The sequence below is a fragment of the Suncus etruscus genome, chromosome 4 (genome assembly GCF_024139225.1).
Source record: "Suncus etruscus isolate mSunEtr1 chromosome 4, mSunEtr1.pri.cur, whole genome shotgun sequence".
NCBI lineage: Eukaryota > Metazoa > Chordata > Mammalia > Eulipotyphla > Soricidae > Suncus > Suncus etruscus.
This window is the reverse complement of record NC_064851.1, coordinates 105364509-105380152: the sequence shown is the minus strand read 5'-3', so window position 1 is coordinate 105380152 and position 15644 is coordinate 105364509. Positions and strand designations below refer to the sequence as shown.

The 15644-nt window shown below is 46.9% G+C and overlaps 2 protein-coding genes across 2 annotated transcripts in view; one reads left to right on the top strand and one right to left on the bottom strand.

Moving 5' to 3' along the window:
* LOC126006151 (60S ribosomal protein L38-like) overlaps positions 1-1426 on the bottom strand; it is a 34030-nt gene extending 32604 nt beyond the window's left edge. Inside the window, 2 exon segments of the mRNA XM_049771492.1 lie at positions 1046-1280; positions 1283-1426. Coding sequence (XP_049627449.1) covers positions 1046-1280; positions 1283-1322 — 275 coding nt within the window. The 5' untranslated portion in view covers positions 1323-1426.
* WWC2 (WW and C2 domain containing 2) overlaps positions 1-15644 on the top strand; it is a 120421-nt gene that overhangs the window by 33454 nt on the left and 71323 nt on the right. The gene's annotated exons all lie outside the window — the stretch shown is intronic.

The following is a 15644-nucleotide window of genomic DNA, read 5'->3' as shown; positions in this document are numbered from 1 at the left end:
AATGTATGAGATCTGGCTTCTGGGAGTTAAAAGTATTTCTTCATAAGACATAAAAGTATGTCTTCTGTTATTTTGTGTTTTTATATTCATGTTCTTTTTTGGGGGGTATGTGTGTGTGTTTCCCAAACAGTTTTTTTTAGGAACCTAAAGGCCACTCTCAGAAGTCCTTGGTCTCAGGGGCCGATGGCTTAGTACTCAGACTTGGCAATATTTGTCTCTGTTCTCTTAGAGAAGTTGACCTACAATTGTCCTTCCTTGTTCTTGTCAAATTTTGATATTAAGGTTATCCGGCATGATAAAGTGAGTGGAGGAATGCGTCCACTTCTGTGCTCTTGAATAATACTGGCCTTTCATCCCTGACTGGTCCAACAAGCCTCTAAACTCACATGGGTTTAGCATTTTAACCCATGATATGGTTTCCTCCATATCAGGAATGCTTGTGAAATTCAGAGGGTTTTCTGTTTCTTCTTGGTACAGTTTTATTGAGTTTCACCATTGAGGAATTTGTTCCATTCATCCCCAAGTCTAAAGAGTAATGTTAGCATATAATGATTGGTGATCCATTCATACCATTTTCTCTTAATAGCATTCGAGATGCTCAATACATTAGCATAAAATGATTTGCGATTGGTTCATAATGTGTTATGAGTCTGCAACTTACTGTATGTAGTATGTTCAGTGTCTTGGGAGGCAATGATTTTTTATCAATTTGTAATGCTTTAAATTCACTACTAGACTTAATCTGTGTGTAAAGTTAAGTAGGATGTGGATCCTGGACTTACACACCTCCCCCAGTCTGTCTCTCTGTTTCCATCTCCCTATTTCCTCTTTCCCTCTTCTGTGTGTGCTCTAGTTTGTATTTTTTTTGTTTTTTGGGCCACACCCGGAAGTGCTCAGGGGTTACTCCTGGCTGTCTGCTCAAAAATAGCTCCTGGCAGGCACGGGGGACCATATGGGACAGTGGGATTCGAACCAACCACCTTTGGTCTTGGATCGGCTGCTTGCAAGGCAAATGCCACTGTGCTATCTCTCCGGGTCGTTTGTATTTTTTTTTTTTTTTTGAGTTTTCACATCTTTAATCTGGTCCTCCAACAAGCCCGCTTCACTCACTTCAGCTTCTTCACAGCAAGCAAGACCTGGGGGCAGTGAGTGCTTCAGTTTTTCTGTCTTTTCCTTGTCCGTGATGACCAACGTGTACAGGTAGCGGCTGCAGCGAACCTTGAACTTCACGTTGTCCTTATTTTTCTTGATCTTGACGGACTTGGTATCCTTCCTCCGAGCGTGAGCAGAAAGTCCTTGATTTCCTCAATTTTGCTCGGCATGGTCGCAAGCGAGCAGCAAAGGCCAAGCCGGTCCCTGGCCTTGGATGATCCCGGATGATCCCCCTTCTCTCCACGGAGCGCCCCGGAGACACCAACGGCACAGACCTGGCAGCCGGGTGGAAAAGGTGTATTTTTTTTTTCTTTTTCCTTCCACTCTATTTTTCTTAGAGCTAGTCAATTTATTCTTTTCGCAGAAATGACTTTGATTCCTTTGCTATTGGTTTCATTACTTTCTCTAGGTATTATTTCATTTATTGTTTGTTTGGTTTTGGAGCCACTGGAAGTGCGTGCTCAGGGCTTATTCCTAGCTCTGTGCTTAAGATTTATTCTTGACGGTTCCTTGAACCCTGTAGGGTGCTGAGGATCGAACCTGGGTCGACCATTTGCAAAGCAAGTTCCCTCCCCACTTAGCAGACTATCACTCCAACCCGAAGTGGAATAATTTTGTGCTTTTCTCCATTTTCTTTTTTTTTTTTTTTTTTTGGTTTTTGGGCCACACCCGGCGGTGCTCAGGGGTTACTCCTGGCTGTCTGCTCAGAAATAGCTCCTGGCAGGCACAGGGGACCATATGGGACACCGGGATTCGAACCAACCACCTTAGGTTCTGGATCGGCTGCTTGCAAGGCAAGCACCGCTGTGCTATCTCTCCGGGCCTGCTTTTCTCCATTTTCTATCTGTGTGAAGATCTGTCTTGTGTGTGAGTATGTGAATATGTGAATATGCTCATGTGTATTGTGAGTGTGTTTACATGTGTGTAGGGGGGGGGGAGAGGTCGCTCTTAATTGCACGCAGGACCCGTTTCTCCAACCTCATTTCTGTAGATCCGCTGCCAGTTCTCTGTGGTCTTCATCTGTGTTCTCACGTGCTTGGTTTTCCGGGGTGACCACACCCCTGGTTTCATCCCTGCCCATTGCCCTGTACTCCCTACTGGGGTGTCAGGGTGTGGGCCGGGTGGCGTCTCTGTTCATCATCCTGTCAAGAGAAACTCAAGAATGTTCAACTTCCTTCCATAAATTATATGGAAAGTTAAAAAAAAAATAAAAGGCAGCCCAAGAAAAAAGTCTTTTTCTTCCCAGAGGAGTTAATACAAAGCTGGTCTGGAGGAGAAGTGTGGGGGGGAAAGGGGAGAGGTGGAGCCGCTGGCATTTCCCCCACCCTCCCGGTCCTGGAATCCGGGTGTGCCCCGCCTGTGGGCGCCTTTCCTCGGTAAATATTGCGCCGGTGAATTAATATGAAAATGAACTGGCCGTCTCTGCTTATTCATCGAGGGCACCGGTGACTGATTCATTAGGCAAGACCCGCCCTGGCTCCCCTTCCACTCTGCTGGGGCTCTTGTTTGCTTTGGCTTGGTTTGGAGGATTCCTCCTGTTGGTGCTCAGGGCTTACTCCTGGCTCTGTGCTCGGGGATCACTCACAACAGGGCTCGGGGATGCTGGGGACCGAACCCAGATAGCCGTGTGTAAGGCAAGCGTCCTCCCTGCCCTCCTCTCCCACCAACCCCAGCGTCATGAACATTGTTATTGATTAGTTTTGCTATAAGGAGGAGGACCTGGGATTGATCCTTGGCACTGTGTGATCCAATCAAGCAGCCAGGAGTAGCCCCCTAAAATATAGCCTGATGCATTCCCCCAACACCCATTATCAAAAAAAAGAAAGAAAAGAAACAAAAAGAAATTTATTTGCTCCCCCATTTAGTTAGATTGTGGGACCTCTTTGAACAATGGCTTTGAATACTCATTTGCTTTGGGGGGGTCACACATGGCAATGCTGACTCTGTGTTCAGGAATCACTCCTGGAGGGGCTCAAAAGGTGGGACTGGGGTTTGAACCTGGGTTGGCTGCCTTCTAGGCAAGAGTCTGACCAGCCTTATTATCTCTCCAGACCCTAAAAATATATTTTGGTTTTGTCTTTTTTGGGAGGGGTACACCCAGCAGTGTTATGAATCTGCACTCAGAAACTACTCCTGGCAGTGCTCGGAGGACCCATGGGATGCCAGAGATCAAACTCATGTTGGCCGCATGCAAGACAAGCACCTTCTTTGCTGAACTTTCACTCCCTCTTCTTTCTGTTATTTATATGTTTGGGGGCCACACACAGTGGTACTCAGAGATCATTCCTGGAGGTGTTAGGGTCGGCTCTCTGATGTCTGGAATTGAACCCGTGCCTTCTGCTGACAGAGCCTGAGTGCAGCCTAGTGAGCATCTTTTTGGCTATTTACTTGAGCTTTTTTCACGAGGGAGATACCAGACGGTTTGATGCTGCCAAGTGGTACCTGGCAGTTATCTATGTCAGGCATATTCTGGAATCCTCTTTTCAGACCCTTTGAGTCATGCATGTTCTGGTTAAATGCAGAACCCAAGTATGGGAAAAAGAAAGTCCAGTTTCTTTGAAAGCATTAGGGATTGATTTTATGGTCACTTCAGGTGTAGTTTTCTTTTTTTTGCTTGGTGTGAATCATGGGGCGCCTTCTCAAGTGTGTTCCTTGGAAGAGATGGAAGAGAAAAATGTCTGGTGAGATAGGACATTTGGAATGAGAGAATACTAGTAATTGTTTACTATGAAACCTAGTGTTTACGGGAGCATCCTGTTTGGAATTTCATCTGCAAGCTGAAGAAAATGAAAGGGGGGAGAAGGAAGGAAGGAAGGAAGGAAGGAAGGAAGGAAGGAAGGAAGGAAGGAAGGAAGGAAGGAAGGAAGGAAGGAAGGAAGGAAGGAAGGAAGGAAGGAAGGAAGGAAGGAAGGAAGAATTAATTTAGAGCTTATTTTGTAGGATGTTCAGAAATGTTCTAGGGCAAAGAAAACTGCTGGGTTTTCATTTCATAACTCTGGGGCATTGCTAAATCATTCAGTTAAAGGTTAAAATTAATAATGAAGGCCACCATTGGCAGATGCACAGGTTTTTCTCCAGAGATATTGGGTATGGCGTAAGGTGCTTTCCCTGCCCAGGGATGTTCTAAGTTCGATCCTTGGCATCCTGTAGGGTATACTGAGCACCACCAGGAGTGATCCCTGAGCAGACAGCTACAAGTAACCCCTGAGCACTGCTGGGTGTGGCCCCAACATTTAAAAAAGGGGGAGGGGTCGAATAACACTGGGTTCCAGGCATCAGCAGTCCTCATTCACAATGTCCTTTAATCAGAGATCATTCCATTTCTGTTGTTCTCATTCTCACTGTGGATAACAGGACAAGATTGTGTTAAGTGATTAAATTATTATGTCTAAATGCTCACTGTACATGGGACTATATTCATTCTGACTGTATTGCAGTGTCAGAAGATGAGGGGTTGAAGCAATAGCACAGTGGGGTAGACGTTTGCCTTGTATGCTGCAGCCCACCTGGGTTCAATCCTTGACATCCCATATGGTTCCCCAAGCACTTCCAGGAATGATTCCTAAGCTCAGAGCCAGGAGTAACCCCTGAGTACAGCCAGGTATGGCCCCAAAACAAACCAAAAAATTAAAAAGGTAAATAAGGATTTATTTAGGGGCCAGAGTGATAGCACAGCAGTGGGTGTTTTCTTGCACACAGCTGCCCTGGGATGGACCCAGGTTGGGTTCCTAGCATCCCATTATGGTCCCCTGAGCCTGCCAGGAGCGATTTCTGAGCACAGATTAGGAGTTACCCCTGAGTGTCACCGGGTGTGGCCCAAAAACAGCAACAACAAAAACAACAAAACTTTTAAGTAAATAAAAATTTATAAATAAGAAAATAAATGTTACCTTTTTGTTTTCCTTCCATACACACCCAAAATTCACATAGTGGAAACATTTTTTCATGATCTTTTTTTTTTGTTTGTTTGTTTTTAGGCCACACCCGGCGGTGCTCAGGGGTTACTCCTGGCTGTCTGCTCAGAAATAGCTCCTGGCAGGCACGGGGGGGACCATATGGGACATCGGGATTCGAACCAACCACCTTTGGTCCTGGATCGGCTGCTTGCAAGGCAAACGCCGCTGTGCTATCTCTCCAGGCCCTTTTTCATGATCTTATTAAGATTATTTTTACTCTGTGATAGTGTCTTTTATTTTGTTTGTTTGTTTTTTTGTTTTTTGGGCCATACCCAGCGGTGCTCAGGGGTTGCTCCTGGCAGGCACGGGGGACCATATGGGAAGCCGGGATTTGAACCAACCACCTTAGGTCCTGGATCGGCTGCTTGCAAGGCAAACGCCGCTGTGCTCTCTCTCTGACCTCGTCTTTTTTTTTTTTTTTTTTTAAGATTTTCATTTTTATTTATTTTACTGTGCCATGGATTGAACCCAGAACCTCACATGCAAGACACATGGTCTACCCCTGAGCATCTCCCTGGACCTGGCTGTTTCCTGGGTCGATGACAACTGCTTACCACCACTCTGGCCTTTTTACCTCAGAGGAAGTGCCGACCAACTTAGAGTTGGGCTGAGGAGGCTGTCATTTTCCTCTCCATGACAGAGGAAGCAGATTGTTGGGTGCATTGGAATAGTTTCTGCGGGCAAAGCTTCTAGTCTACCCAGGTTGACGAGGAGGCATCTGGTCAGTTCTTTTTCAACTTTTGGCCTAAAATATCATGAAAAGATCTTTAATTTGTTTGTTTGTTTGTTTGGTTGGTTGGTTGGTTTTTGGGCCACACTCAGTAGTGTTCACAGATTACTCCTGTCTCTGTGCTTAGAAATTACTCCTTGTGGTGCTCAGGAGACCATATGAGATGCCAGGGATGGAACCTGCATTGTCTGCGGGCAAGACAAATGCCTTCCCTGTGGTGTGCTATCACTCCAGCCCTGGAAAAATCTTTTTGTTAGTTTGTTTGTTTGTTTTTGTTTTTTTGGGCCACACCCAGTGGTGTTCAGGTTTTACTCCTGGCTATCTGCTCAGAAATAGCTCCTGGAGGCACAGGAGACCATATGGGATGCCGGGATTTGAACCAGCCACCTAGGTCCTAGGTCCTAGGTCCTGGATCGGCTGCTTGCAAGGCAAACGCCGCTGTGCTATCTCTCCGGGCCCGGAAAGATATTTTATTTGTGTGTGTGTGTGTGTGTGTGTGTGTGTGTGTGTGTGTGTGTGTGTGTGTGTGTGTGTGTGTGTGGTTTTGGGCCACACCCGGCGGTCCTCAGGGGTTATTCCTGGCTCTGCAATCAGAAATTGCTCCTGGTAGGCTCAGGAGACCATATGGGATGCAGGGATCAAACCTGGGTTCATCCTGAGTTGGCAGCTTGCCAGGCAAATGTCCTACCACTGTGCTATCACTCCGGCGCCAAAGATTGTTCTTTAAAAAAGAAATATGATGGGGCCAGAGTGGTGGCGCAAGCGGTAAGGAGTATACCTTGCTGGCCCTAGCCTAGGATAGACCTTGGTTCCATCCTCCGGTGTTCCCCCAAGCCAGGAGCGATTTCTGAGCTCATAGCCAGGTGTAACCACTGAGCATCACTGGGTGTGGCCCAAAAACAAAAACAAAGAAAAAAAGAAATATGATGATAGAAGTTTAGGATCAATCTGAAAATACAACAGAAATTTCTGGCATGATTTCCATTGTGTTCCATCGTGAGAGATTTGAAGTGAAATGTGGGGTAAATATTTCCCTGGGGTTGGAGTGACAGCATGTCAGGGAGGGCATTTGCCTGGCATGTGGCTGATTCAAGTTGGATCTCTGGCATCCCATAGGATTCTCATAGGGCCCCCACAAACACCAGTAGGAGTAAGCCCTGTGCACCACAGGGTGTGACCCCCAAACCAAACCAAAATAATCTCCAAAGGCTCTTTTTTGTTTTTCAAGTTTTGCAACATCATTAGGAAACACAAAAGTCCATTAGATCAAACATCCGAATGAAAAAGTGAAGCGGGATTTTTTTCCCCCAGCAAAGTATAGATCTGTACATGCTGTCTTGGCTTATTTTGTTTTATTGTTCGGTGCGAGTGAGGACGGAGGACTGATTGCTGAATAATCCTTTTGTTGTGAGTAGCTAAAAATAAATAAATAAAATCAAAGCAGGCTCTGGGAAATTTTAGAACTCTGTGAAACGACAACCTTGCCGTTAGCTGATCTTCCTAAACCCGCCCCCATAAACTCTGATTTACCTCCTGGAGCACAAAAGACATGTGCAGTGGGGGGGGGGGGTTTGAGGGAGAACTCCCCTGAGAGCACAGCAGGGAGGGCATTTGCCTTGCATGCAGCCAACCTGGGTTCGATTCCCAAAGGTTCCCTGAGCAACATCAGGAGTAACCCCTGAGCACCATGGGGTATAGCCTCCAAACAAGCAAACAATAAAAATGCTACTAAATGTTGTGTATGTAAATATTTTGGGGATTATTATGTTACTGAACCTACCCTGATAGGTGATTGTGCCCTACCCTAGGGTGTGACCTGGCATTCTGCCCCCACCCTAGGGTGGTACCTGATTCTGTTTCCACCATTGAGTGCTATATGATCCCACCATTGGGTGGTACCTGATTCTGGGGGATAAAAACAAGGGTCTGTGGAAGGCAAGGTGTGGTTGGCTGGAACTGAGGCTGAGACCTTGGACTTCAGTCTTTCCACCGAATAAAGCTAATATTTCCACAAGCCTGACTGTCTGCGAGCTGTTTACCCGAGTTTCACCTCAGAACTGTCGGCTGGACAGGGTGGCAGACGCGTGCTCCGAGCTGGAGGGGAAAGACCTCATCCTCCATCCCTTCATCAGTCAACCTCTTCAGGGGCTGACTTGCAACACTAAAGACAACAAGAAAAGGAATCAAGGATTGAGTTTGATTCTCAGCACTGGCACCCTCTGATCCCTCAAACCAGGCAGAGGGAAATCCTGTCTTACATTGGGTGTGGCCTGTGCCAGAGTTGCAAACCCTTCTCCCCACCAACCTTAATCAAGCAAAACAAATCTGCCCTAGAATGAATCTGGGCATGGTGCAGCCCATATGGACTTCACTGCTAAGGAGTATTGACCATCCGTTGTGTTGGATTAATAGAAACTAGCTTGGTTAAGCGGATTTAAAGAGATCAGGGCTCAGGGTTGGACCCAGCAAATACATTTATTTTCTCTCTCCTGTGTCCCGCTGGAAGAGGAAGCCATGGACACTGAGTTGAATTTTGGCTTTTTGCGGAGCTGGTGAGGTGTATCTGGACTTGCCTCTGCTCCCTGAAGCTGTAGTCTTGTCTTCACTGAGGGAGTCTTGGTAAAGGGGTCTTTTCAGAGGAGTTTGGAGAGGACAAGCCCTTCTTTGCTGTTTTGCTATGACTCTGGCTCTGAGCTCATCAAATATTGATCGATATTCTCAGGACACTTCTGGCTCCAACTCTGAACCCTGTGCTTGCAAGTTGAAATCTCTATATCTATGTGCCTGGGATGAATCTGGGGGATTCAGGAGCTAAGGTGTTTGCCTTATGACATGTAGCTGAGCTGACCCAAATTCCATCCCTGGAAATCCATATGGTCACTACCATATGGGAATGATTCCCAAGCACTGAGCCAGGAGTAAGCCCCAGGTGCCGCTGGGTATGGCCCCCAAACAGAACAAACAAAAATAAAAACCAGTGGCCCTGCGTGATATCACAGTGGGGAGGGTGTTTGACTTGCATGAGGCTGATGTGGGTTCAATGCCTGGTATCCCATATGACCCCCCAACCTACTAGGAGTAACCCCTGTGTACTGCCAGGTGCGACCCCCAAAATGGGTAGGTAGGTAAAAATAATAAAATGAGAAACAGATCATATAGTGCAGCAGTTAAAATAGATCCACCCCACCCTGTTTTCAGCCTCGTATTCAAGGGATAGATTTTATCATTCTTTCATTCATTTATTTTGCCCTTGCACATTGGCACTGAGTAGTCAGGGATCAAACCAGGGTACTTGCCAGGAATGACTCCTGAGCATTGCTGGGTGTGACCAGAATCACACCACAACATTCCCCCAAAAGAAAACCCCTAAATGTCATCTGCTTTTTCTCCACACCCCTCCATCTGTTCTTTGGGGTACAGTGGGGCTGGTGGGATGTGGAGGGTCATACTCAGAGATGACCTATAGAGATGTGATAACAACCGAGGAGATATGATACAGCCTTTGGGATTTAATCATGGAATGGATTTAGTGTCCTGCCCACTACCTCCTGTTCCGGTGACCTTGTTCTCAGTGAATAAGCTAAGGGTCTCTCAAAAGTCCACAGGAGAAGGCTTGGGGACACTTAACCTCCTCCTCTTCTTTTTTAAAATCCTGGTTGTGAAATACCTTCCTACGTACAGAATCACTGCAAAAAAAAGGAGGACAGAGAATCCCCATTTACCCTTCACCCAAATTCCTCAAATGTTAACATTTTAGCATGTTTACTTTATCATGTTCTCACTTGGTCCTTCTCTCCTGCTCTTCTCCCTCTCCCTGCCCTCCCCCTTCTCTCCATCTGTACTCAGTCAGAAGCTGGGGTTGCAGGCAAATGATTCCTTTCTCCCTTACCTGCTTTATTCAGCTGCCTCCCGCTCCTGGGACTGCTGCATCTTCATCTTCGGAGTCTGGAATGTCACAGGGGGAGTGTGGGTGGCTGGGGTGCCTTTGCCATTACCACTGCATTTATCTGCTATCCGATCGGAATTCCATTTGCTTGGTGCTTTTTTTGCTGGAAATACCCTGGGAAGGGGGTTGGAGGGGAGGATCAGGCAGACAGTCAGAGAAAGACTAGAGAGAGACACAGTGAGACAGAGAGTCAAGAGAGAGAAAGAAGCACAATCAAGAAGAGATACACAGAAGAAGACTAACAGAGTCAGAGAAAGACAGATATAGAGTTGGAGAGAGAAAGAAAGAAGTCAGAGAGAGAAGGAGACAGAGTCAGAGAGAGAGAAAGACAGACAGAGACAGAGTCTGAGAGAGCAAGAGACAGACAGACCCAGGCCTCACCTGCAAGACAGCACCATGCCACTGAGCCATATCCCTGGCGCTGGAAGATTCTGACTAGAGCCATGGGTTCAGGAGTCTGTGAGGTCTTTGTCCCATTAAATGGTTAGGACAATGTGTCCTCTGTGTGATTATTTTGGGAAGGACCTTGAGAGGGTGAGGATGTTGTTAGTAGTTATGTATAAGGCCCTCAATTATTGAGAAATTTCTTCTTGCAAGTTTCTTTTTTTGGGGGAGGTGGGCCAGATCATTTTAGTGCTCTGCAGATCATTTTAGTGTTCCCTGCATAGCAGTTTCTGTGAGATGAAAAGGTCATCTTGATTCTTTTTTTTTTTCTTTCTGGTTTTTGGGTCACACCCGGAAGTGCTCAGGGGTTACTCCTGGCTCTATGCTCAGAAATTGCTCCTGACAGGTTCATGGGACCATATAGGATGTCAGGATTTGAACCACTGACCTTCTGATTGCAAGGCAAACACCTTACCGCCATGCTATCTCTCTGGCCCCGTCATCTTGATTCTTAGTGGGTCTTAAAAACAAGATAAAGGGCCCGGAGAGATAGCACAGCAGCGTTTGCCTTGCAAGCAGCCGATCCAGGACCAAAGATGGTTGGTTCGAATCCCGATGTCCCATATGGTCCCCCGTGCCTGCCAGGAGCTATTTCTGAGCAGACAGCCAGGAGTAACCCCTGAGCACCCCGGGTGTGGCCCAAAAACAACAACAACAACAACAACAACAACAACAACAAAAAACAAGAGAAAAATGAATAAAATCAAAGGATGGGGCCAGAGTACAGCCAGCAGATAGGGCCTGTGTTTTCATTGCAAGTGGTCAACTTGGATTCGATCCTCAGCATCCCATAGTGTTCCCTGAGTACTGGTGATCTCTGAGCACAGAGCCAAGATTAAGTCCTGAGCATCACTGGTGTGAGCTCAGAATCAAAACCAATGCTAATAAATAAACAAATACATAAACAAACAAACAAACAAATATGGCCTGGCTACATGTCCCTTATAATTCCAGAACATTCCCCCTCCATCCAGTGAGATCCGCACTTAAGTAGGAGCCATTTGCTTTTGGGTCATGAACCATGTTTGTTTCAGCACCTGGGATAACCAGATGACATTTGGAGAGATTTGGAGATAGTCAGGGGTGGGATGAGGCCAGGGGTACCTTAAGAAAGTGACTTAAGGGGGAAAGGGAAAAAAAAAAAAAAGAAAGTGACTTAAGCAAAAATGCTTTTCTGCCCATTGTTCGGACAAGACCATTTTGGGGAGCTCAGAGCGAGTAAGTGAGTCTTTGCAGGAGACTCCTATCTTGCTCTGCATTAAAGATTTTTCAACTCAAAATCTTCAACTTCCTGTGTGGAACATTTTCCTTCCCCCCATGAAGTGCTCTGGCACTATTTTCTTTCTTTTTTTTCTTAAGGACAAACAGGAAGCCAGGATTGGGAGTTGGTCAGCAAAAGGTAGGCAGAGAAAGTTAGAAGTTAGTGATTCTTGCTTTTTGGAAGGACTTGGGGGAGACAGCTCTGCTAGTCTACACTGCTGGTGAAATGGTTCCCAATCCTAAGACTATCTTCTTGGGGCTCAGGCTAGGATAGACCAGATGTGAGTCCTTGACTGGCATCCAGCCTTTGGTCAGCTAGCTGTCTCTGAGGACTGGCCTGTCAGGGCTGACTTTGCGTCACCCCCTTATTAAGGTCTCCTTTTTTTTTTCAAGTTTCTGGATCCCTAGTATCCTGCAGAAAAGGCATGTTATTTGGGAGGAGCATTGAATGAGCTGGAAATACTGGGGGTATCCATTTTTCAGGGCAGTCCAGATGATAAACGGGGAATTAGCTCAGAGGGGACAGGTTCCCCTCACTCTCTCTCCCCTCATTTCTCCTAGGCCTTGGCCTGACTTTCAGGCCAGGCCCGTGGCTGTGGAGTCTGGAGGGCCCAATTCCTGGCTGGGGTGTCAGAAAGTTGGGGAGCAGCGCCCTGAGATTAGGGCTTGGAATTTGGGGAATGGAGTGAGCTGAAGAGCCAGCCAGGTCTGTGAACTTTCCCTCCACGTTCTCTTCGAAATTCCACCCCGATACCAACAGAAAGGCATTAATGACATATTTGAGGCTGAGGTCAGCTGCTGGGCTCCCAGAAACTATTTAAGCTGGGCTAAATACAACTTGGGGGGCAGAAGCTGGGGGCTCAGCAGCATAGGGTGGGGGCTCAGGGGGCCTCCTTGCTGTTCTGAGCAGGGGCAGAATTTTGCCAGTACACAGCAGGCGGTTTGAAGGCCGCTGAAGGGCAGGGTGGGGAAGGGAAACACAGCTCAATGCGCTTAGATATTTCCTGTTATATAAATGCTGCATACTTCTCATGCCTGCAAAATCCTCACAGCGAACAAACGGGGAATGCAGCCTCCCCGATGCATGTGTCAGTCCTGTTCCAAGGCGTATGGTGGCAACCAGGGGGACCAAAGGGGAATTCAGATGGGTGCAAGGTTATGGGTTTGTGGTAGTGGTGGTGGTGTTTGTTTCTTTCTTCCTTTTTGTTCCTCTCAAATTTTATATAAGACATTTGAATCTCTAGAAGGAAATATCTAGGATCCCAAAATAGAAGCTTGTTTGTTCATTTGTGGAATATCAGAAAAGTAAAAGATAGGGAGATAATAATATCCAGAGACAATAGAGATGAGGGCCAGGAGGACTGGTCTATGGAAGGAAACTTGTCACGAAGAGTGGGAGTGACCATGGTGGAAGTGGTCACTCTGGACAAGAATTGGGTATTGGAAGAGGATAAAGTCGTAGGCATGGTACCCTTTTATTAATAACAGTTCAAAAGAACAAAAAGGAAGAGAGAGAGAGAGAGAGAGAAAGAGAGAGAGAGAGAGAAAGAGAAAGGGAGGGGAGGGAAGGGGAGGGAAGGAAAGGGGAGGGGAGGGGAGGGGAGGGAGGGTAAAATGCCTGCTCAGAGGCAGGCGTGGGGATGGGGTGCAGAAGAAAAACTAGGGACATTGGTGGCAGGAAATGTGCACTGGTGAAAGGTGTTGGACATTGCAGGACTGAAACTCAATCAGGAACAATTTTGTAACTACCTTGTTTAAATAAAATTAAAATTTTGAAAAATAGAAATAAAAATGCCTACATCAAAAGTGGACTGTACTAAAAAAAAAAAAAAAATAAGAAGCCTGTTTGTGGAAGCTGGGGAGATGAGGACGCTTTTGTTTCATCCACCCAACTCTGCTTTCCTAAGGGGGAGCCTGCTCATCTGGGTGGTCATTCCAGATGAGCCAGTGGCCCGTTGAGTGTGTCCCCAAAATAACTTGGGCCATTTCTGGGCCATGCCGCCCATATTTAGTTCAGTAAAGCGGGCTTCTGGGTCAGTACCAGGAACTTGGACATCAATACTTTCCACTCCTGAGCTGGATCCTGGCATCTGGCCCCTCCTGCCATACACCCCAGCCAGCTCTGCCCTGTGGCCCCAAAAGCCAATGATTTCTCTCTCTCTCTCTCTCTCTCTCTCTCTCTCTCTCTCTCTCTCTCTCTCTCTCTCTCTCTCTCTCTCTCTCTCTCTCTCTCTCTCTCTCACTTTCCCTCTCCCTCTCCCTCTCTCTCCCCCCTTGGCATCACCATCATTATTGCTGAGATGTCTCAGGGGTCCCACGTGTGCCCATGGCATTGGTGGTAGCAGATCTATGTTTTATTTTATGTTTGTTTGCTTGTTTGGAATCTACACCCGGCAGTGCTCAGGGGATACTCCTGGCTCTGAGCTTAGAAATCACTCCTGGAGGTGCTCAGGTAACCCTGTGGGATGCTGGGGATCAAACCTGGTTTGACCACTTTCAAGGCAAGTGCCTTACCTGCTGTCCTGTGTTTCTCTTCAACTCCTCAGCTGCTGAAATCAGCAGAGCCGGTTAGTCCTGGAAGTTTCTGGGTGACCCTTATCTTTCCTGCCTGCTGGAGGAAAGGGCTCTTGGGAGACAGAAGATTTTAAAGCAAAATCACTGGGGGTTGGGAGGGAGTCACTGCTAATGAAGATGTTTGGGTTTTTCTCTGAGTAAGAAAATCCAGAGAATTATCACCCTCTTGAATCATAGCCTCTAAAAATTTTCATTAAAGCATCAGTGCATGGACTGACTTGAGTCGTTTGAGTCTGACTCAAGTCTGTTGTTTTGGAGGGGGAGAAGAAGAAAAAAAAAACAACAAGGAGAGACAGGAAATGTGACATTCTTCCCAGTGAGTGAGCATGTGGCAGAATTAGGAACTCTGTCTTTCTGGGCCGTGCCCAACTCACTTCAAGCTAAAACTCTTGGGGAGGGACTCTGATTATTGTTTATTTTGGGGGTTTTCCAAATGGTGCTTGGGGGACGGAAGCCCCTTCCCCCCGATTCTCAACCAACCTAGTCAGCAGTTGAATGTTATATTCAGAGGATACAGAGCTGCTGGGGAGCACTTAAGGCAGGGATCTCAAACTCAATTTACCTGGGGGCCGCAGGAGGCAAAGACGGGGTGAGGCAGGGCCGCATAAGGGATTTTGCTTACCAACTATTGGCAATAAAAAATCGTACTAGTAAGAAAAAAAATCGCAAAAAATCACATTAAACATTTGCGTACCCCGAACGGAACTGCTCAAGGTATGCGAATGTTTAATGTGATTTTTTTTCTTACTAATGCGATTTTTATTGTGATTATTCGGTAAGCGAATAATCACGAATACTGCGATATTTGAAGGCCGGCGGCGGGCCACAAAATGTTGTACGGAGGGCCGCAAACAGCCCACAGGCCTCGAGTTTGAGACCCCTGACTTAAGGCTTCCCATAGTGCTAGGGGGATGTTAGGGTCGGCCCATCGCCCCTTGCATGCCAGGCCTGCGCCCTAACCCCTGCGCTCCCTCCCCAAACCCTGGCTCCTTCTGGCCCTGTGTCAGCTCTGTCTTTTTTGAGTTCAGGGGAGTGGGGTATAGACATCTATCTACCCAACTTAATGGAGATGGGATATAGACATCCCTCCACCTGACTTGATGGAGATGGAAGTATAGACATTCACCCACTCAGCTTCATGAAGATGGGATGTTAATATCTATCTACCTGACCTCATGCTTCATGGAGATGGGTGTAGACATCCATCCACCCACCTCATGGAGATGGGGTATAGACATTCATCCATCCGGCCTCATGAAAATGGGGTGTAAACAAAAAGATGGGGTGTAGACAGCCATCTACCTGGCTTCCATGGAGATGGGTGTAGACATCCACCCACCAATTTGACAGATGTTGGGGCATTTCCTTAAAATCTCAGTATCTGGGGGCCAGAGAGATAGCACAGCGGTAAGGCGTTTGCCTTGCATACAGAAGGTCTGTGGTTTGAATCCCGGCATCCCATATGGTCCCCCGAGCCTGCTGGGGGCAATTTCTGAGCGTAGAGCCAGGAGTAGCCCTTGAGCACTGCTGGGTGTGACCTCCCCTCAAAAAATCTCAGTATCTAGAATCTTTGAGGAAAGCA